The sequence below is a fragment of the Poecilia mexicana genome, unplaced genomic scaffold (genome assembly GCF_051168715.1).
Source record: "Poecilia mexicana isolate PSO_F unplaced genomic scaffold, ASM5116871v1 scaffold_7, whole genome shotgun sequence".
NCBI lineage: Eukaryota > Metazoa > Chordata > Actinopteri > Cyprinodontiformes > Poeciliidae > Poecilia > Poecilia mexicana.
In genome coordinates this window covers 26,943,881-26,967,402 of record NW_028263376.1, presented here as the reverse complement: position 1 = coordinate 26,967,402, position 23,522 = coordinate 26,943,881, and the positions used below count along the sequence as shown (strand labels likewise).

Here is a 23,522-nt window from a genome sequence, read left to right as displayed (position 1 = left end):
CAGCAATTCATTTTTTCAGATGAAAGTAACTCTTGCATATTAGTCTGGAGTGAAGAAACACTGAATCCATGTTGCTTAAAGTTCAGAGCTAAGTTTCTAGAGCCACATCATTTATCTGAGCAAAAGGAAGTAGAAGGTTGTTCTGAGACCATGGTATCGCTTAAATCTCCGACCTAAACCCCACAGAAGATGAGATACCCGAGGCAGTAATATAGATAAGCTACATCTGCATTGATATTTGACCCAAAAAACTTAGTTTGGTCTTTAGATGTACGCGTTACCAAAATAAAATGTGAAAATAGACCGGTTTGCGTGTAATAATACAACATATGAACAGTAATTTACAAAAGAACATCTTGGATAATTTATTTATGAAACAGACTTCAGTTAAGACAGAATAAGAAATACATAAAAAATGTTTATTGTTACATAGTAGGCTGTATATACTTCAAGTATGTACAAAAATTCAAAATCCATTGATGACTCAAAATTCTGCTGCCTAACAAGACTCAAATACATAAAATAGATTTTTAATTTACAATCTTATCAAGAATAAGGAAATGGCAAAGTTTTATTACCCTGCTGTTTTAGGCTGTAAATGCTCCATTACACCTGGATCACTGAAAGTAAGACTATTATAAAGCATACTCTGAGGCGGAATCACATTGACCTTTGTGCATTTTGATTCCATCCACTCTTAGCAATGTCCATACTGCACAAGCCTGCAGCTGTCAATCGGGTGACAAAAAAGAAACAAGTGTCAGTATTTATTCCAAGTAACTAATCACAGATTAGTTTGCAGCCCTTTTTTTTTTTTTTTTTTTTTTAGATTTTTAGCAAATTGTAGAATGGACATATTTTCATGGTGAGGTCGGATTATGTAACATTCTGAGGAAGGAAGAAAACCTCAGTATGATTCACTTAAGAGCACATCACTACAAACAATGCAAAAATAGTTCTGACCAGGAATTACAACCAAATACAAAGTGTTTTTAGCTGCTATTACGATGCTCCGCTGCTGCATCAAGAGTCAAAAGAACAGAAGAAGAGTGGGAGGCAGTGATTTGTGCTCCAGCAACATCCGTCAGCCGACATTAGCTCAGGGGGGTCTTGAGTGAAACAGCTGGTTTCTGGTCTGAGGAGCTGGTGTGCAAGTCTCAGTTTAACCTCATGAGGAATGGAGCTCAACCTTCATCATGAGTCGACTTTAAGTGTCTACACAGCAATCATGACATCACAACAACTTGTGGTTCATAATTTCCCAAACCATTCTCCTTCTGAAGTATGGCATGTGTTTCTGTTCAACAGAAAAGGAAGAAATGCACGTTGAGTCCACTGTGACCAGGGTTTACTGATACATTCCTATCAATAATGTCTGTGATTACCTGTGTGAATGTGATTGGCTTGTCTTTGGTTATGTAATCTGCATATTTGCAAGTGAACATTCCACAGTCGCTGCCATTCATCTGCTGTGGGATCTCCTGTGAGCAAGGAAAACATGCAAGGGGAACATTTAATTAACTAAAAAAAAAAAAAGGTTTACAAAGCATTTTTTAAAGAACTGTATTTCAACAGTACCAAAAATGCAGTGTTAAAATGAGTAAATATCGGATGACTGCACAACGCAATGTCATCGCTCCTATGTGGCTGGTGGCATTAGCAAAACGGGCAGCACAGTTTAATGACGTTTAATGTTCTATAGAAAAGTATTTGTAACATGGACGTTTTTATGACAGTAACCTTTATAGGTTAATTTTAGGCCCTAACATTTAAAACCTAAAGCTAGAAAATATTTGACACATGAAAGCATAAAACTTTCCAACAAGATGAGCGAACAAAGAGCTGAACATTTAAACATGTTCACACACTGTCCACTGTCAGTGTTGCCACACCAGCTGCACTTTTTCTAAGTGATCTCATTTTTGATCATTTGAAGGAAAATACATTTCATGTAGTTTGAATTACTAAATATAGCCCTGTTCTGTAAAATCACAAATATTGAGTGTTTGTTCCAAGATGGTTGCATAACTTTAAAAAAATAATGAGGTAAAGCTGCTTGTTAACTTGTAAGGAAACTTTTGAATGCGACTATATCTAGATCTGTAACAGGGCTGTTGTAAGTCAACAACATCGTTAATAACAAATAAACCTGTCATAATTTTTAGCTTTATGATTTGATTCAATTTTGATTGTTGAAATTTGTAAAAGTTCTGACAATTGTTCTCCAAAATGTTGTCTTTGTAGCAAGTCCCTTCCCTGAAGTATGTGTGTGTGCTTGTTCCTCTAAAGTCAGGAGTTTGACTCCAGTCACATTTCCATTGACCATATAATTTAGCAGTTTGACTTTTCGAAAATAAATTTGCCTAACGGACAAAAAAAAAAAAAAAAATGTTTTGGCCATATCAAAATTGGTTTATTTCACAAAACTGCCATGGAAACATTTATTTTGATCAACAACTGGATGTTGTCACTGATGCAAACCACGAAAAAGACGACAGGAAGTAGTTGGAGGATAATGGCTCAGCCTGTTTTTTGCTGACTTATTGCGACCCTTCACCTGTGATTTTAATTGCTTTTCTTATTGAATGGAAAAAAAACGCAATTCTGAAATTGTGTTTTTTTTTTTTTTATAATAACACTGAAAAAGTTTCTCACATATTTGTAGTGGAAACGCAGTTATTGGCTGCCTCAGTCTGCACTACTATATCAAACAGACGTGGCAGACGGAGCATCTAATTACTTCCTAATGAGGTCGTTTACAAAAGGGTTTTTATAGCTTTCCAATGCTGAAGTGATCGAATGTATTGATAGATTGTAAATTAGTAGATGATAAATGGAGGTCTAGATGCCTTGTGAGTTTTATCAAACTGCAGCCGCAGAGGACAGGCAAGCAGGAGAAACTGATCCAAGGGCTGATTATTATCATCCATTAAACCCCCTCAAAATAAAACCAGAAAGAAAAACTCCTACCAGGTAATGTGTTTCAGCTGTTGAATGTTTTCTGGAGAGCAAGTTTGACCGATTAGCTGCTTGCAGATGTTGATTTGCAAACTTTATACGGAAGCTTAAACTACTTTTACCTCCAACTAATTTTAACCCCATTCTAATTACATTTAATTGTGCTCATAATCCCTAAATACAAATATCATAACATAATAAGTTTCTGTAATAAACTAAAAGGTGTAGTAAATATCATTAGTTGCCCTATACTTGGACTGAGTTTTGTTGTTGATTGTTAAAAAAGACCTCCTACCGCCCTCTGCAGGCCACTCTGCAGATATATTTAAATGGAAATTTATGGAACAACAAACTTGTTAAGCCAAAGAAGATACAAGGGAACGTGTAGCATTTATAAATACTGCGTTTTCTGTCAGACACTTCAATGCTTTCGGTGCTTTGATGTGTTAAACTTACACTGGGCTTCTTGCTGTGTAGAGTCCAGCCTGAGGTATCAAGTTCTTTGCCTTTTTTGTCTCTACTTTCCTGTTGCAGGTAGTCACTGTGAACACACACACACGGCACACATCTCAAGATCATCGAACAGGTCACATTGAAATTTATGCATAAATTCCATTAATGAACCGAAACGTGAGAGGAACGTACAACAATATCTGGCAAGCTTGATCATTGCTTCCTCCCATAGAATCAAAGTAGATAACAGACTTTTTGCGGAAATCCACCACCTAAAAGAAGAGAACAACGCGTTTAGGTGAAAAACACTCTAAACAATGGAATCTACTGTCAATATGGCCTTTGCTTAGTTTTACCGAGAGGCACCAGTGCATTCCCAGATGGACAGGAACCAAAAGGATGTCTTTCGCAAAGATGTCCATCTTTTTGGTCCAGCGGCGGACAGCAGAGTAGCCACTGCTCCGCAGCTTCGGGTAGAAAAACGTGTTGAACGTATTGACCGACGGCCGGCTTGGTTCTTTGCTGCGCTCAACCAACAGGTTCATGTAAAAGTTGATAACCTGTGAAATAAAATGAGTTGGGCATGAACTAGAATTGTAGAGTAGGTGCAGATAAAAATATGGAAAGTACATTAGTATATTGATGGAAGATCAGAAATATTCTGCCCTGCAAAAAAAGTGTAATAATATCCTCTGGGGTGCAAATAGAGGTAGAGTATGTAATACTATATTTTTAAGTTAGCTATAGCACACAGGGACAGTTGGTATAGTCTCACTTATGGCAAAAATATTCATAAGGTTCTAAGTTTTAATCCTAGACATTGTGATAGTCTTTATGAAAAATACAGAATAGAAGTTAGAGAAACATGGTGGTCAATGTTGCTAAGGGATACTTTAAAACTTTAATCTTTGATAGAGTCAGTTGTAGAAAGTTTACTTTTACAAGGGTACGGTGTAACACTAACTGATTGCTAGTTAGACTCAGGGTATGATGTTAATGGTTAAATATGGTGTCTGGGATCGCATCCTTCAAATTTGCCTCCCAGCTTTGTTTTTAATGAAAGTCGGGCCTGAAAGTTTAACAAATAGAAAAAAATTTGAACTGATGCCTTTTGGTATGGAGGGCAGCTGGACAATGTCATCAGCTGCATGCTGTGGAAGTTCAGGTTTACAGTTTTAATGAAAGTGGCAGATTTGGAGAAATCCAACAAGGCAAAATTGAATATTTTTAATTACAACCGAAATTTATGATTTACAGGTTGAAAACACTGAGTGTTTTAAACCTGTTCAGATTTCAAATTAAAGCAAAACTCACCTCCAAATCAACTTTTTTTTTTTGATAAACTAAACAGGTTATTTAGGGTTCTATCTATGTTTCAGTGCAAATTATGACATTTTTGTGCGGTTCCTTTTAGTTTTTCATTAATTGGCCTAAGTCCGTCTCACTACTGGCCTCCTTTGCTCAAACTGAACTGAACTGATCTATTCACTCTCATTCCATGCTTTGTGCTCCGAGTGACGTCATGCTTTATATTTGACATTATACGTACAATTCCTCATTGCACTTTCTGAGCCATTTGAAAGAAAGTTTGTTGCAGTTTATTTTTTGCAGCTACTGGTGTATTTAAGTGTGCTGTACTGGTGCAGACTCATCAAATCTTTTACAATACGGTCTGGTACGATGCTTTCAGAGGCATTAGTTATACTTTAAGGATTTTATGGTCCCCCACCTCATCATTTAGCCAGTTGAGGTTGCTGAGGGTTTGCAGGTCTTTTCGTGTGAGGCTGAGACCGAAACCTTCACTTAGTACTTCATGAGGATTTCCTCCCTTCATCAGCGCCCTGTGCACCTCAGCTTCCATTTCCTTAACAGGAGCACAGAGGCACAAACAGAGAAAAGCACATTATGATGTCATAATTCAGGTTTGAAGCTCCTTTGTGTTCGCCACTTTCATTTCCAATTGTACAGCAAACAGAGAACAAACCTCTGAGAGTTCGGGAAACTCAGGTTTCTCCTCCACAGACTTTGGTTTCTCTATCACAAAAGTCAGAGGAACTTCCTTCTCCAAAGGAACGCGAACATGGACCTCAACATGTGGGCTTTGTTTTCCCTCGTCAGACAATCGCTGTTGACCAGGGATTTTTGGACATTAGTACAACAGGAGAAACATCGACCGGGGTACAAATGGAGTTGGACAAGGCATAAGAGGTGACTACCAACCTGTCGCAGGAGCTGGGCAGCCAAGGCTTCCTGTTCTTCTATTTGTCTCCGTCTTTCTCTCGCTCGAGAGTCATACATGCTAGTCCTAGACAAAACCAGTGAAGAGATTAAATTAAATTAAAAAACAACCACCTTTTTGTTTGTGGCCAATCGAAATCAGACTTTAATTATGAGGCTTTGCATCATCGAATGCTTTTAAAGAAACTTACAGTTCCTTGATCCACAGCTCAGCTTGGAATAATGGCATGCTGTAAAAGCAAAGTTTTGTTTCTTATACAGTGAATATCCAAGCTACTTTTAATAATTTAGTGCTACTACAATAAAGTAAAGTAATGATGCAAAATGATTAGTTCATAAAAGTTATTTAGAAAGTTAAAGTACTAACCTTGAGCTTTCTTGCTTTTTGCATTTTTGCTCATTTACAATAATTACAGAGTCACCATCATGAGCTGCAAATAAATAAATGTACTTTACAATAAAAGAGGATAAAAACCACACATTGAACCAGTATGTTGTTTTATTTAAAGTTAACCTGACGACTCAGTCCCCTGAGAGGTGTTGTCTTGCAGAGTTGACGGGGAAGGAGCGGAAAAAAGAGCAGTGGGCTGACTGGAGGTGAGGTCTGCGTCTGCTGGCCAAATCTGACTCCCTGACTTCCTGGAAGCTCCCACAGGGCTGGGAAGGTTGCTGGAGCTCTGACTTGACATCCCTCGGGGGCTGGGTGGGCTACTGGGTCCTTCTGACGTCCCTTCAGCTGCTGATCCAGCTGGAGAAGACAGTTGTAGCCGTGTGTGGCTGGTGAGGAAGCTGGTGCTGATGAGACAATGAGAGGACGGCAACAATCAACAGTCCGTATCAGATGTCGAACTGGAGGCTGAGAGTCCACATCAGAGTAGAGATGCACCAATCTAATACCAATAACTGTATCGGTCCCAATACTGAAAAAAAATTCTATATTCGGCATCATTGACAGTGTGCCCAATCCATAAGGGCAGATCTATACACTCTCATTCTATCCTTTGTGCTCCCGAGTGACGTCATGCTTTATTATTTTACATTATATGTACAATTCCTCATTCCACTTTCTGAACCATTTGAAAGAAAGTGTGTTGCAGTTTATTTGTTGCGTTCAAACACACTGCTCTTGTATTTAAGTGTGCTGTATTGGTGCAGACACATCAGATCAATTTTTAATTCAGTACATTTACGTCTATGTTTTAAAAAGAAAACATTTTAAGTTGATTAAGTGTCGTTTTTCTGCACTTGATCGTATTGGCTGATGCTAAACCTCAAATATCTGCATCAGTATTGAAAGTGAAAAAGTGGATCAATGCATGCCTACATTATTGCACTACATGCATCAGATGTGTCCTATTGCCAAACTATAACACACACCACAATATATCCAAACTTGAGGTAAGGTGAAAAAAGGGTGAATACTTGCCATTCTGATTGCATAAGAAAACTTTAAGCTCTTTTAAAGAAACAATTTAAATTTAGAGCTTACATTAGCTAAAGTAAGCTTCATAATTGTTACTGGTGAGTGGCGACACGTTTTAGAAAGAAATCCCTGTTTTATTGGCAAACGTCCACTAATATAAACGCTGGTTATGAGAGAACAAGTAGAGGATGCAGTACAATAAACATTTTATTTTCTATTCCCTAGACCAGAGGGATGGATAAATAATAGTTAAGCTAAAAGTCAAACTTTCTGAAACTTAAAAAAAAAAAAGATCTACATGTTTTCTTTACGCCTCAATAGACTCTTTTGGGTAATCAATTGTCACCTCTGGTTTCAGACGATTAGTGACAAGCTTGTAGATGCAGTTAAATGAGGAATAAATTGTTGAATGTGTTGCAAACTCATTTACAAAATACATTAAAAAAAAAGGAAATGTATTTCAACTATGATCGCTGGGGCTTTATATAAAACTGCTATTTTGCCAGATGATGTTTGAACACAACAACAAATAACTTATAAAAATGCAAAGCTCTTACTTCCCTTTAATGTACCATCTAGAATGTGTTCTCAGATTTCAATATACGGCTGTGTAAAAATACTCTCTCTGTTTGCGTACTTACAAATCTCTATGGGATCTCACAAAGGTGTGTGCGCTGCCGTTATGAAGGACAGTTGACTGGCCACCAGAAACCATCGTGAGAAGCTGTCTGTAGATCTCCTTCTCCTCCTCACGGATGGACTAATTAAAAGAGGAGGAAAGGAATGACATTAAAAACAAAAAGAATTAAATGAATCAGGTGTATAAGCACAATGGCTTCCTGCCCTCATGTCCTACCTCCTGAGCTGTGCAGTGGGGTCCAGCTTTGTTTAAGCGGCTTGATGACGTGCTGTGAGTCGGGCTTTGCACCACTTTGATAGGAAAGGTTTTCTCATACATGTGGTTGCAGGAACTGCTTGCCGTGCCCACTCCTGACAAACTACAGACATGGTTTGGGTCATTAAAAAAAACATGGGGGGTGGGGGGGGTAAAAAACTTACACAAACGATGTCATCTAACATGGAGGATGTTTTCAGAAGATAACCAAGAAGCAAGACATACCTTAAAGTTCCATGCGGCCGGAGGCTTAAAGGCCTGCCTAGCCTTGGGGACGGGTGCAGCTTGGTGTGAATGGCGGGTCGCACACCGACCGAATGCCCATTTGTTTTTGGCACCTCACGATGTGCAGGACTCATACAAACTTGTCGCCTACAAACCTTTGATCCCATAATCATTCTGTCATTACGCAGCCAGTCTGAAATTGTGGAACAGAGAAAGACATGCTTTTTAACCTGCAGTAGCTCGGCTGTGAACGAGTTAAGGAAAGATATTAGGGAAGAAAAATATTAAATACTTTTAGAAGTTTATTGCAAAAAAAATACTCTTGCTTTAAGAGACAAGTTTACCTGTTTTGGGTGTTTTCCACTCCAATATTGTTGAAGGAGCAGCAAACGTTTCATCCAAAGAGTTCCTGTGAACAATCTTTGACACAAAAAAAAAATACAGATAAATGTTTTGGTCATTTTTGTTACCGTCTCTGATTTACTGGTAATCTGTTCATCTGAGTGGCTGCCAACTCAAGACAGATGTAGCCCCCAAATTTCCTGAGCTTTTTTCAAAATTAAGGCAAAGTGAATTTTAGCAAAAAAAAAAAAAAGTCAAGTGTCGACATGCGTCACACCCAGGGAATAGAAAATAAAATGTTTATTGTACTTGTGTCTACTGGATGCTAATAAGCACCAGATGGATGTTATAACTATGACAAAATATACTATCAACTATTTTATTTTATTTTTACCAATTTGATGCATAGATTTAAATAAAACTACAGCGGTTTTTGAAAGTGTTACAACTTCAAAACGCTTAAAAATTTCCATCATACAGTTTAATTTGCTTCTAATAATGTAAAATAAATGTGCTGGCAGAAACAAAGTTTCTCTGGCTGTATGGAGCGCCAAATGTATTGGCATGCGCTTTTCAAAACTTCAAGTTGTAACGTATTGACCGGCATAATTTGTCAAGGAGTGACTGCAGGTTGGCTTGACTAATTACCTCTCTAATAACATCTTGTTACACCTAAAGAGTTATTTTCAATAACGCATATTGGCATGTATAATGCTCTGCTCAATAACCATGTTTATTTGAAAAACAGTACTACATTTACCAGGTGTTTTTTCAAGTTTTGCTTTGGTTTTTAAACCAAGCTACATTTATTCAGAAGTATCATGCCATGGGAATGTCATGCTGACTCAAAGGAAAAGGACATCTTTGAAGTCACTTCAGTGTCATAGTAAAAGAGCTTTAAACCAATGGGACAGCTTGTCAAAAAAGATTCTCTTTAAAACCTGAACTTTATAAACTCTTGGAAATTGTCCATGCCCAATTCTGGCACGTCTTGTGAAAGATGATTTGACATACTATTTCTAAAGCTTACCGGTCTCCTTGGGTAGTCTGCTGCTGATGTTGAGGGCTGGGGCTCTCCAGAAGGGGAATCAGAAGAGTTTGGCAGAATATTTCTCAAAGTGGGGTTTACATTTTTCTTCATCCATGTAGCTACATTGCTACTATGATTTTTAACGCCTTCAGCAGCACTCCTGACTGAATCAATCAAATCACCTAGAAAATCATTACAACAATTTAAATTCATTAGCAATTACTGCCATACCAACGAGGTTTTAAACCCTGACAATGATGTAGTTGAGCGAATATGCACATACCCATTCGTGTTTTCTTAACTATTAAGTGTTCTTGATCGATACTGTCGTCGTCTTCCAAACTTCAAAATAGAGATAAAGACATGTTATTAGTGCGTTAAAATAAAAAAAAACAACAAAAAAACAAACAAAAAAAAAACTTCAGAGATTTCAGATACAAACACAAGTTTCAAAAAGTTTTGTTCCTTTAAAAATATATATAATTTAGCTTAAACAGATAAAGTTTTTACAGCTCGTACCAATCAATTGGTCTTTTTCTTCTGACTGGAGCATTTGTCGGAGTCGGGTGTTCAGGTGAGTTTTCCACAGCCGGTTCTCCGTTGCGAAGATTGGCAAAGCTCGTTTCTATCCATTCGTAGATTTTATTCAGCATGACTTTAAAGTTTCATAAATGACAGCGAGAGTTGAAAGAAAAAAAAAACGCTGTGGTTGCTATCAGTCTGAATTATAGTCGAGTCGAATGAGGCTTCACACGCCTCATTCAACTTAGGTAGGAAAGCTAAGGCGGTTTCAAAGGGCAACACTCCCCCTAAACATGCTTTTTACTTTTCCAAGGAAACAACTAACCGTTAGCCTCTTAGCTCGGAATTAGCCGTGTCTAGCTAGCGTCGTTAGCCACACGGCTAATTTATTGAGTCCTGTTTAAATTCCCAGAGGAACGCCATAGGTCGCTGTTCTCGCGTTCGGAAAATTTGCTCTCATTTTTAGTTGCAGATTAACGCATTTACAGATAATTAATATGCCTATAAAACGTAAATAAACCCGTTGAAGTACAACATCTCCCGCTTCTTCCTCATTCAAAACCACATCATGGCTGAAGCTGACATAGCTCTGCCGCCGAATCTGATTGGGTGACTGGAGGTTGTAAAATTGAGTGTTGTGTAAATGTATTGGTTTAGTGCACACTTAAGAAAAGCGCTTTATAGACGTCACACCCGCTGGCGTGGAGTTTAAAGACATGGTTCTCAAACTACGGTGTAAGTACCTCTGGTGGAACGTGTGTTTATCTTGTGGTATTCATTTGAAATTTTGGGATTCAATATTTTATTCAAGTTAATTATGATGAATCTTTGAAAGTGATCCAGAGGAGGTGCTTTCTGGCTATATATGCTGTTAAACTACTCTGACGTTGAAACTTGTTTCTTTTAATTACACATCATAGTTGTGTTCCAGTATCTAGCTGTGGAAATTGTAAATTTATATGCACTGTCAGGCTAACTAGTATTAGCAATGTCAGCTGATAACGGACTTGTATGTATTTTATACTTTCAGGATAGTTAAAAACATGCTTAATAAAGGAGGCATGTTTTACAGTAACTATTACATATTCAGGTTGATGTGCAGTTTTTTGTATGTAGGCCTAATAGTTTCTTTTCTGTCTTATCTAACAAAAATGTGCTCCTTGCATAACATTGTGGAAAATTGCAAATTGGACTTTTCATGTCTTTCTCCGAACAGTGGTTTTGTTACATTCTCTCTTCTACAGAGGCCTGATTTGTAGAGCGCACAACTCCGTTGTCTTGTCAACAGACTTTTCCATCTGTGCTGCGAGTCTCTGCACCTCCTTCAGAGTTACTGTGGACCTCTTATGCTTTCTGATGAGTGCCCTGTTGGACCACCTGTCAATTTAGGTTAGATGGCCATACCTCTGTAGGCTTGCATTGTGGCATTCTCTGTTTGGATCACTGCTTAATAGCTCTGTGATATCCAAAGCTTCAAATATTGCTTTACAACATAACCCTGCTTTAAACTTCTCTACTTTCTCTTGTCTGTTATATTCTCTGGTCCATATGATATTGTTTATTTAATGATGGTCTCTCACAAACCACTGAAATGTTCATAAAACCCTATTTATACTGAGAATAAACTACAAATGGAAATGGAAGCAAATGGAAGATAACTGTCAAGATTGAATTTTATTTAGGGATATCAGAGCAAAGTTGATTAACACATAAACATATCGTTTTTTATTTGAAAAAAGAAAAAAGAAGCGATATATACTTTTTCTTGTATTTCACCAGTTTGTACAACTTTGTGTTCAACTTTCCAACTAAATCCCTCCCAATGATTTCCAAAACCATGTGGTGAAGATATTAAACAATAAATGTAACATATTTTGGTCTGATCTGATGTTTCTATAGTGGAATTGCCAAAATAAACTTTCAAATATTTAACAAGAACTGTAACACAATATTAAAGTTGTTGAAGCTCAATTTATTCAGTCATAACTGGCGACTATAATCATACACACTCTTGAATAAATAGGACATTAACACCAATTCCAGGATGAAATGCAGAGTCCAACAACATATTTCACCAGTATAATAACAGTAAAAGTAATAAAAAGGACCTTTTAAAACTCCTATAAATTCATTTGAAGCATCAGACTCCTAACTTTAATGCCATCTAAAAATAGTAAAATAAAGTGGAGGATTGCTTGTGGAGGAAGCATTCAGCTTCCTCTACAAATGCAGTCCCTTATTAAAAGGTGCATAAAGTCTCTCCGTGTTTGGCACTGTAAAGTTGAGATTTACTGACAGATATACGGTCAAGTTGATTGAAAGTTCTCGTATCAGTAACTCTAAAACCTATAAGGCTCAATCTGAATATCTTTCTGAAAGACATCAATCAAGAATTCTCCATTGAAACATGTTGATTCAATCACACAGTAGACAAGTCACATACAGGGATTGCATAAAACGGAAACACATTGAATAAAAGTTTTGTAGTCACACAAATCAAAATCGTCACAACTCTGGGTTAAATTATTAATGTGCACTGACAAATTTAAATAAGTATTAATACCACAATAATTTGCACTGAATGTGAAAACTTTTCAGATTGTCATTTAGAGCCCCAACGAAAATGTATCACTTACTGTCAAGTTGTTAAATACAGCAGAACACTTTCAATTCACAGTATAGAGATGATATGACTAGATGCATATATATTTTTGAAATGTATTTTAAAGTTACATTTATCCTACCGGTCTAAAAGAAGATCCACAGCAACACTCAAAAGATAGAATGAACGTTATTTGCATAAGTTTGAGCTAAGAGTCATGCATTATGTTTTGTTGTTTCCATTAATCCTAAAGGAGCAATGACATTTGTTCTTTGCACATGATTTATGACACATACTGATACAGCTACTATGGACACACCCAGAATGTTTCATTTACATCGAATGTAGAGACATCACAAATTACTGATTGTTTCTGGCTCATAAATCTTGTAAGTTAACTGTTAGGTTCACAAACATGCTAGAAATCGTATTGGAGGGTATCAGACAACTTTGGGTGGAAATATTTATGAAAATGTGTCTATGTGGAGCTATACAGGAGATTTATAAAGTATCATAACTAAAAAAAAAAACTTTTTCTGAAAACACTGTCACCATGGTTACCAACATCTTACATTTTTTTATGATGGTGCAGCCCTGCAGGTTTGAAAGGCGAGCTTAATCTCGCTTTGTTCCAAAGATTTGGAGGAAGAAGGAGAAGATATACACGATGTCCAGGTAAATGTTGAGGGTGGCAAACACATATTCTTCAGGACTCATGGTGTATCTCTTGTTCCCCATAAGCAGCTGTGTGTCGAATGCCAAGAACTACAACAGACAAAGTAAGAGAAAGTTAACCCACCACTTACTCAGTTGTCTTTTGCGTGTCGCATCTTCTGCATCATCATTAATGGTCAACTGTAAACATACTCTTACCATTGTAAATAGAATGGCTCCCAGGGCGGCATAAATGGCATCCAGCCAGGGTACCTGCAAGGTAAAGATGTATTTTCCATAATATTGTTGCAGTAATTAATCAGGTAGCATCAGGGGTGAAAGTAGGCGGGTACGGTCGGGTACTGCGTACCCCTAGAAGATTTAGCGGGGGTACGCAGTACCTGCAAGAGAGGGGAGCGGCTGTCTAGTGTAAAAAATCAATGGGTCCACTGTGCAGCCTTGAGTGCACCCACTAATCAGCCATGACTGATTAGATTTTCAAGGACAATCTAAAAATAAATAGCTTTTCCCCCCGTTTCCTATTGTTTCTGAACTGTTCGTGCTTTGTTAGAGGAGGGGTGCGATACGTTGATCGCGGAAGGTTTTGAGTCGATCTCTGCATTAGGTGACAAACTGAACGCCGCCAGGACACCGAGACCCGCACGTCCTCCTCTGGCTCCTTATCAAAACGTTCGTAACGAAAACCTAATATTGTAACGGACTGAATGTTATGTTTTTAAAGTACTCGCTGCTCAGCTCGAGCAACGAGGAGGAGCAGTTGCCACGGCAACGGGTGTGCTAATGATAAAGAGACGGAGAATAAAAAGGTGCGAGTGGTTTTGAGTTGATCACCTGTTCAGGTTATTTTACCTTTGTCTACCTTTGCTGTGGCGCATTACAGTCGCTGTAGTTTCTGAACGTTCAATAAACGACAAACTTGGACTTATTATCTCGTTCGTCTGTGAGTATATGTCAGTTACAACAAACATCAAACACGGTAAATATGTTTCAGTAAGTATTTAACAAACAAATGGCTTCTACTGCGATAATTATGTGAAATTAAATTGTCTAATATTTTAAAAAAAATAGTTTGGGCATCTCGCTTTGAGCTCAGAGTCTGAGAGGCTTTTCTTCTATCAAACATGCTATTTATTTTGTCTCTTATTTTATAGAAATATTGATGTTGATGAGATTTTCTCCAAAAATGATAACCTTTTTCAACTTTTATAGCTCCACTGTTGAAAATGAGGCTCTAACATTCACAAATGAAATTGAAATAAAATCCAGTCCAACATCTGGTTTGAGGTGATTCCTCTGGAACCTTTGGAGGAAAAATATCCCAACTTCAGAAGATGTGCTTTGAACCTAAAGGAGCTCTATGGTTCCTACTGTGAGTATGAGAGTCATAACATGATGGGTGAGGAGACGCCATGTTAGGAAGATGAAGTGGAAGCTGCAGGATCTTCAGAACAAATAGGTCATGATGCTAGGCCTACTGATTATCCCTCTGTCTGGACAAAGGATCAATATAACCAGTTTAAAAGCTAAAATTAATGGTTATATGCTAGACATGGAAAACTGGGATGCATCCATGATGTTCAGAATTTAGGTCTCATGGCATCTCGAGGTGTCAATATTGCAGCCAATGGGCTGAAGGAAATATAGCTTTATTTTGTAGCAATTCAAGAGCTAATCAGCTTTTATCGCTTCGCAAAAAAAAAATCATCAGCACAGAAATGCCAAAGCACACAAAGAAGCAACTGTGTGTGTAAAACTACTTTCACCCCTGGATAGCATACTAACAACCCTATTGTTCAATGAGTTGATTGAAGCAATCTGGACCCTCGGAAAGCTGACCTTTCACAGACATTGCATAATCTGACATAAACATTCGAAGAAGTCCTTCATTATGACATCAGATTGAAATGAAATACCATATAAATGCCATTCCTGAGATAGAAGGCGTTACTAAAAACTGGTTTATTTAGATGTCACAGTATTGTCTGAAGTGAATGATTTCGTTCTGTTAGTTTAGAACTTAGCTTTAAGCATTTGACACGGTGCAGTCTTCTTTCTGCAATGAGTGTATTAGTTTTCCTGTTTCTTCTGTTGACCTTTTTTTTTTAGAATACTCCAGAAAGACTACGTCACCACCATATGGCCCAGTGGTGTCATTTTCAGACAACAAGGATCAAGTAGAGTTCTTTGCCCTGTCAATGGAAAAACACCCCTTAAGGGAAACTTTGAGCCTTGAAATGTGATGCCAAGATGTCCCGACAAAGTATCAGTTTAAAGCAAGCAGATAATGAGAACACATGGCACCTCTGTGATGAAAAGTCTTTAAACAATCAAATACGTAAAACCCAGAGTTATTCACACCTTTTTGCTTTTTTGTGTGTGCTGTTTTGCTATTGATTATTTTAGTGTTGCTTTACAATTAAGAATCATGTAGAGTCTGGAAGTGGATTCTTTGACTGACTGTACTTACATACTGAAAAGGCAGGACAATCGCCAGCACCAGTCCAGAGATGAACATCACCATACAGAAGATGAACAGTATACCTTGGCAAGAGGTCACATCAAGCTAGAGATGGAGATAGATAGAGAGAGAGAGAGAGAGAGAGAGAGGGGAGGAGGTGGAGCAGATACTTAAAATCAATTAACTGGACATATTAAAAACGATGCATCTAAATATGGGGTTTGAACGCCAAGGTGTGTAAGTTAGGATTAGTTAAGATAATTTCTTTGTTTTCCATGGGAGGAATGTATCTTAGAAAAGGGGTCAATGCTGCCCAAGACAAAGCAATATTTCAGACAAAGTCAGTTACAATAAATACAGAAAACTAGCAGAAATCAACTTCTTCTTTTTATATATATATATATATATATATATATATATATATATATATATATATATATATATATATATATATATATATATATAAAACACATTGGTACACAATATTAATGTGCAAAAGAAAACACGGACTTCAGATGTGCAGTACAGTCACACAATGCCTCTTCACATACAATTCATCCCTTTCACACAATTCAATATCATTTTCAGAGCCTCCTGTTACCTCGATAAGGCCCTGACAGTCGTCCATTAATCAGGCTGATCGAGAGTGGTTCAAACGAGTGTTTAAGTGTGTAGCAAACACAGACAAAGAGACCATTTGCCTCACCTTGGTTTGGAAGCTGAAGACTGTAACAACAAGGCAGACTGCGGCTGTGATGCCGAGGCACATCACTACTGACTTGGTGTTATAGAAGCTATTAAAAGAAAAATAAACATGCAGAATTTAATTTAATTTATGTTATTTTACTGACCACGTCAACATTCAGAGAACAAAAAAAAAACACACACCAAACATATTAAACTAAAGTGAATGATATGATCTGTGCCTGGACTGTTCCTGATACTTCAGCAGATGATGGTACGAGTAAAATCCTACATATAGCAAGACGTTACATTTTGTTACAGTGGATCCGTGGCTTTTTGTTACACAACTGTATAGAGAGACATGTTGGGTCTTAAGGGCAACTTGGATGCCTTTTATTAAATTTGACAGTCCTCTTTTGGATAATCTATGTCAATGATATACTTTGCAAAGCACGGTCACATTTTATTTTTAAATATAACCAGCGGTAAGTTAGAAATAAGAAATGTTGTGTTTCTGTGTGCATGTCCTGTGCTGATCTGTTCTGCTTCTTTTTTCTTCTTGCTGTTATTTTTGTGTAATAAGTAAATGTTTAATAAAATACTATTAAAAAAAGCATATGATGTAAACAAAAACTGGTATGCATCTGTATTCAAATTCACACAACACTTTTCAAATGTTTATGTGTAAAAAAGAAAACCATGTTCTCACTTTTATCTGGTACTTTGTGATAGTCTACCCTCTAAAATCCCTATATAAACCTTTGAAATTTGTAGATATGACATGAAAAATGTCAAGAAGTTCAAAGAGAATGAGTTAACAATATAAATATAAAATTTACAATATACAAAATGGCAGAGTTTCATTTAAGAGAACAGGAAGAGAATATAAATCGATACCTGGACAACATTCCGGTCATGTAAGAAAGGGATAAAGTCTGTAAAGAAATACATATTTTTAAATAATGTCTTCCATTCTGGAATATGTTAAAAACTATGTTTACAGACTTAACAAATGAGAAAAAATAAATAAATGTATAAACAATAGCTATTTTTGACTTACAAAGATGGCAAGCAGAATCAGATTCCATGGAAACTGTCTCCTGCAAGATAAAAATCAAATCAATTAGATTCTAGTCTTTATTGATTTCCCATTTATTCTGTAATCAAGTCAATTTTGAACAATATTGATTTACCTGGGTGCAGAGCAGCATGACAGAGTCAAGTAGGTGACAAAGAACACCACACTGCCATGCAGGAAAAATACTGTTAGGCATGATTGGCAAATAAATAAATAAATAATGTTCATTTTCTTAAATATTGTGTGCTCTTTGAAGGTGTGACTTACTATGAGGCCCAGTACCACCCAGGGTTGGCTTGAATGTAGTCTTTCACTGGATCACTAACAGAGAAGTAAATATGTAAATAAATAGCCACAAAAAACAAGCTGTAATAGTAATTAGGTTACCAAAAATTAGGAAGACTTACCAGAAGGTAAAAAGAGCCACAATCGCAACAGTGACCAAAAGTTGGATCATCAAGATTGAGTACACCTAACAGAAAGAAATCCAGAATAAATAAATCATCATAGTGTTTATGTTCTGATGTCAAGGAGTCACATTTTAACACTGGTCTGTTGTGACAATATTCCTGCTGAACGAGTAAGACATGAAGCTTTGTGATACCTTACGAATGAAGACTCTTCTGATGTTGACATCATCCCAGGTGAACTCTGTGAGCATCTCCACATCGTTGTAGCAAGGAGCACTGACACCTAATGGTCACATTCATTTAGGTCATGTCAGTCACTCCAATTCCTCACACATTTATACAAGCTCATTGTTGCGATGCCTTTTCAGTTCAATAAATATGGAGTGAAAATACTCTCAAAATACCACAGCTGGGCTTGAAATATGAGAATATGTGTTTAGTCCTACCTGCAATAGCTTCCTCATATGTGGGGGGAGGTGGTGCCACAAAGGCCTCTCCACTTGTGGAGTCATTCCCCTTGTTAGCAAGTGACAGCTGAATGAATAAAAGATACAGTTTGGTTTTTTTTTTTACCATCAACCTTATTAAAGTTAACAAGTTTACATTTCCCTTAGAAGTAAAATCTCACATTTTCACACAAAGTTGCAGTAAACAGGCAACAGGATGAATACAAGAGCACAGCACACATATAAGATCCCTGTACGTAAAAGATGTTGACAATCTGTCCTGTCACTTAAAATAATATCAGGTACATTAAGTTGGTCTGCATTAAGTCCAAATTAAATATACTGAAGTTAGAAGTTGCTATGAAAAAATGTTCAATGGGTCTGAAAGGCACAATATTTAACATCCGAAATGTGTTAGTTACCTCTTACAAATTTGTGTTAAGCTAACACAAATGTTGTGTTAGCTTAGACTTTAAGCTAACACGACATTTTACTACTCCATGCAATTATTTTCAGCCTAACAGGTTTAAATTTGTGGTTTGCTCAAAATAAAATTTGAGCGTACATAATTTTCTAAATAACTGAAAATAGTGTCTGATATGAGGGTAGTGAAGGATAACACAAACGTGCTGAGCTCTGGAAAGAAGTGGAGGGCTCGTGGTGATGTAACGCGTTAAACAACCAATGACGCATTTCATTCAGAACCATAAACAGGCTTTAGTAAAGAACGGCATTCACTCGGTGCTACTATAGATCAAATCACTTTAGCAGCAGGATCATTCATTATATATCAACAGATTGATATGATCAATGAAGGCTCACACACACACACACACACACACACACACACACACATAAATAAATAAATAAATATATATATATATATATATATATATATATATATATATATATATATATATATATATATATATAAAGGTAAACATAGACAACAACAGAGGACAAGGACAGCTCATTCATACCTTGCCCTGTGTCATGATGCCTGTCTTTACTCCGTCAGCAGCTTGTATTGGTTTCCTTGCCAACCAGCCAGTCAGTGGGGATCTGGTGTCTTCTTCCCTGTTAATGCACCTCTCAAAGCCAAAACAGTGAACTAACAGCTGGGAAATCGGGCTTTGGACTTTTTATGCGTCCTGCTGTCTGATGAGACTGAAAACCGGGCTCTGATGACGCACTGATGTAATCTCAAAACATCGCACTTTCCACTTGTGCGGATGCCCCTCCCACACCCACGGAGGGATGTTCTAGCAGCATCCAGAGGAAGCTGCTCCATAGAAGAGAACTGGGACTGTACCACAGCCCCTCGGAAAGTGGGGAGCGGCAGCATGAGACCTGCGTGATGCGTTTTGAGGTCTGTAAGTCCAGAGAAATCTGGAAATACGGCCTGCAGCAGAGGTGGTGGAGTGGGGAGTTGGTGCAGAGCTGAATTTTTTATGTTTTTGGAGGGGGGAGTTCTACATCAGAGTTGGCAAAAATATTTTCAGTTTAATTAAGTTGGCTTACTGTACATAAATGAATCAAAGTAGACAGTTTCATGCCACATTTTATTAAAATCAAATGTAAAATTACATAATTTATTAATTAGACCTCAATATTTAGCAGTATGTATGTTTTATGTGATAGACCAGCACAAAGTAGGTAATTTTAAAGGTGAAAAAAGGCATATTCATCCTTCTCTGATATCCTAAAACAAAGTCCATTGCTGTGCATTGACTTCAGAAATCAGATAATTAATAAGCAGACTCCATTGAGTCCCAGAGTATGGCAGTCTTTTCAGACCAAAAGTAAGCTGGTTAGCCCAAAATACAAAATGTCTTGCACAAAATCAACAAAAAAATCTCTTCGTGTATTACTCTGAATACACCATTCATACAGTAACATATGGTAGCATCATGCCATGGAATGCTTTCATTTTAAATTATAAAGAACAGAAACATGGACAAAAATAGACAAAAGTTACATATGAAACTGAAAAGATGAAGTGATGTGACCCTTATAGATTGCTAATATTGTCTTTAGCTTTACAGATATACTTTCAAGCCTCTGTAAACTAAACTTTTCCATTTTTTCTCCATGAAGTACCTATACTGCTGAACCTTATGGAGGTTTTGAGTTGCATTTAACTGATTGCATCCTATGAATGGACTTTTGGAGCCATGTATAAGTACCTGAAATCATTTACAGAAAGACTCAGAGGCTGTGCAGCATTTTAGGAATTTGTTTAATAAACGAAGCCAGATGCAGCCATTTTCCCGTAGCATCCTTAAACACGAAGGGTGTACAACATTCATAAATAACAAACCAGGTAATAACAAGCAAACATAAAAACTGAAACTACACTAAATTTACCGACAACCCTTGTTGATTTCCTTTATTTGGCAAATGTGAACTAAAAATCTATCCCAGTGAAGTCTGACCAAATTACATATTTAAATCAGGCAATCTTAAATTGATATGTGGCCCAAGTCTTTACTCCATCTCTCCCTCCCCTCTGCATCCCTCCAGTCTCAGGTCAGTGTCATTCCTGCTCAGGGTGAAAAGACTAATGACGGCCATCAGAGCCGCCAGCATCATGATGGCACAGCCTCCGAACATGTGTCTGGTGCCGCCGCCGCCCTCTCCCCCGCCTGTTCCAGAGATTTCTCCGTGGAGCGCCAGCAGTCCCAAGCAGGCCAGCAGGTGCAGTGGTAGCCGAAACCAGGCCAGCACGCCGGCACGCTTCTCCTCTGGGATCACCCTTCCCTGCAGAAAGCTGACTGCCGGGAAGTACAGGCCGCACGCCAGCTCCAGCAGGAGGAAGGCCAGGAAGGAATCGTGAGGCCTTGGCTGTCCCGGCGCGGTGGAAAAAGTTAACATGAAGAATGAGAAGAAGGCCATCAGAATGGCGAGACAGAGCACCTGACCAGGCTGCAGACGATAACGAGTGGAAGTGGCTAAGCGGTACAGCAGGGAGCCCACCATAGAGGCCGCCATGAGGCAGGAGAACACTATACCTAAAGGGGGGCCATGAGGGTCCAGCACTGGAGTCCACAGGAAGACAAAAATGTAGAGGACACTTTCAAACAGAGCCTGCACACCACCTAAGAGCAGGACTCTCTTGTCTGACAGCAGGCAACGGAGTCCCTCCTGGCAGCTGCGTGAAAATCGCTCTTTAGCAGACAAACGAATGACACCTCCAGTTGCAGCGCCAAGTATCAGAGTCGGTTTATCTCCTTCAGGACCTCTTTCAGCCTCCTCCTTACCCCAGTCTGTTAGTACCACCCAGCCACAGCAGCCAAGGCAGGGCACAGCCAGCAGAAAGGGAGCCACTGGTCCCAAGTGAAGCCACTCAGCCAGCAAGTTAGCTACAAGCCCTGCTCCCACTGCCAGGCCATGGTTCCAGGTAGCAACTTTATTAAAGGTGCTGGGGATCCACTCTTTGGGAAAGTCGTGGACATCTAAATGTCTGTGCACATACCAGGCTTCAAACGTGGTGGCGAGCAGGGATGTGGACAGACCCCCCAGGATGCGACCCACGATCAAAACAAAATAGTCCCTGGAGAGCTTGGTGAGACAGCAGGCTGAGTAGGACACGCAGAAGAGGAGACATGTTTGTCTGCGGCCCAGCACCTGAGGCAGCCAGCCTGAAAACGGAGCAAACAGGACGCAGGCGGCCAGTCCGCAAACGTATAAAATAGCTATTTGAGATTCCAGGAAGCTGTAGTGGCGGTACAGTTTGTAGAGGTAAGGACCCTGGAGCCAGTCTGCCCACAAGGCCAGGAGGTACGCCCGCAGAAATATGCTCTGGAATCGACGGAAAGCCGGGTTGGCAACAGCAGTGGGAGTGGATTGAGGTGGTGTGAGGCGGCGTGCTGTGAACTCCAAGCCGACACACAGGGCCAGCAGGACAATTATCGCAAAGTAAGCCGTCACCAACATCTTGAGTCGTGCTGCACACAGTTAGTCAAAGCGGAATTTCAACTTTCCCATGTATTTTCCTCCTGTTCTTCTGGAACTGTGAAAAACACAACAGAGGTGCTACTGAGTAAAAATATTCACCATGTTATTTTAACACTAATAATACTATTTTCACTCATTGATTTTGGTCACCTAACACCAAAAAAGAGCTGGTTGCAACTGGAAAACATTAGGTTCACAAGTATAAAAAGCTGAAAGACTGATTATGGACAGCTAACTTCACTTAAAATGAATATACAGCTAAACAGTTCCTGTTACAGTTGTCGTTAGCATGTGAGCTAACGTGCTACTACCAAGATAAGAGCGAGTGTTTTTAATGCAATAAGCCGAATATTTTTGGTATCCAAATTATAGAGTGTAATATATCTTACCATATCGGTTAACACCGGTCCCATATTAAATGTACACTTAAGTAATGACTAACACTAAACAACTCAGCAATGGTCTAGGATTGTAGCAAGTGTACATTAGCAAACACATCGTTCTCTTCCTGGATCCAATGTTTGTTTTTTGTCACCAGTAGATGGCGCTCCTACCTCAATTTTTTACTTAAGTTTGTAGACGGTCCCTTTCACGTGGCATAACCAGTTTTTTCTGAGCTACTTTTTCCCTGCATCATTGGTGAAAAAACCAAACCATTTACTGTACCCTTAAATTTCATTCTATTTATTTAGCTTTATTTCATATCTCTTGATTTTACTTTTTCATTCTACTTTCCTTTAATTTTGCACTTTAGTTAATGATCAACTTGATTTATCTTTAACTCTACTTTAGTATTTTACTCAAACTTATTTTTCTTCACCTTAACCTTATGTTACTCTACTGCTTGTTAGATGTTTTTTTCCCATTAGATTAAATTTATTTTTTTTTGTTCTTGCTTTACATTGCTTTACTTAACTTTTCTTTATAGTGGGTTATTTTACTTTGCTTTACTTTCCCTTTTTTTGTTTTTGTTTTAATTCACTTGATATTACTTTGCCTTATTTAGTTAGCATTACAAGCATTTATTAGAGTTATATTATTGCTGAATCCTAAAATGGATATGGAGGGAGCTGGAAAATGTCTATTTTTTCAATAACATCCTTACAGATGTTTAACGGTAATGATT

General features: G+C 38.1%; 3 protein-coding genes across 3 annotated transcripts; all 3 read right to left on the bottom strand.

The window, feature by feature from the left end:
* Window positions 1-340: 340 nt before the first annotated feature.
* senp1 (SUMO specific peptidase 1) lies at window positions 341-10,719 on the bottom strand. The gene is made up of 18 exons (XM_014971674.2): window positions 10,084-10,719; window positions 9,848-9,906; window positions 9,565-9,746; window positions 8,537-8,612; window positions 8,193-8,385; window positions 7,929-8,070; window positions 7,714-7,832; window positions 6,164-6,444; window positions 6,017-6,080; window positions 5,841-5,879; window positions 5,632-5,716; window positions 5,396-5,536; window positions 5,141-5,275; window positions 3,768-3,971; window positions 3,604-3,683; window positions 3,415-3,499; window positions 1,386-1,481; window positions 341-1,297 (listed from the first exon to the last, which is right to left on the bottom strand). The coding sequence occupies exons 1-18, from the start codon at window positions 10,215-10,217 to the stop codon at window positions 1,235-1,237; spliced, it is 2,178 nt and encodes a 725-aa protein (XP_014827160.2). The 5' UTR covers window positions 10,218-10,719; the 3' UTR covers window positions 341-1,234.
* Window positions 10,720-12,037: 1,318 nt separating this feature from the next.
* LOC106908301 (protein lifeguard 2-like) lies at window positions 12,038-19,633 on the bottom strand. The gene is made up of 12 exons (XM_014974365.2): window positions 19,420-19,633; window positions 18,440-18,527; window positions 18,188-18,276; window positions 17,991-18,055; window positions 17,851-17,904; window positions 17,699-17,749; window positions 17,566-17,605; window positions 17,403-17,440; window positions 16,528-16,615; window positions 15,831-15,926; window positions 13,562-13,615; window positions 12,038-13,453 (listed from the first exon to the last, which is right to left on the bottom strand). Exons 1-12 carry the CDS (start codon window positions 19,432-19,434, stop codon window positions 13,304-13,306), a joined length of 828 nt encoding a protein of 275 aa, XP_014829851.1. The 5' UTR covers window positions 19,435-19,633; the 3' UTR covers window positions 12,038-13,303.
* A 1,027-nt stretch (window positions 19,634-20,660) lies between these two features.
* On the bottom strand, window positions 20,661-22,948 carry slc61a1 (solute carrier family 61 member 1). Its single transcript, XM_014974370.2, has 2 exons — window positions 22,786-22,948; window positions 20,661-22,451 (listed from the first exon to the last, which is right to left on the bottom strand). Exon 2 carries the CDS (start codon window positions 22,373-22,375, stop codon window positions 20,927-20,929), a length of 1,449 nt encoding a protein of 482 aa, XP_014829856.1. The 5' UTR covers window positions 22,376-22,451; window positions 22,786-22,948; the 3' UTR covers window positions 20,661-20,926.
* Between the last annotated feature and the right edge of the window lie 574 nt (window positions 22,949-23,522).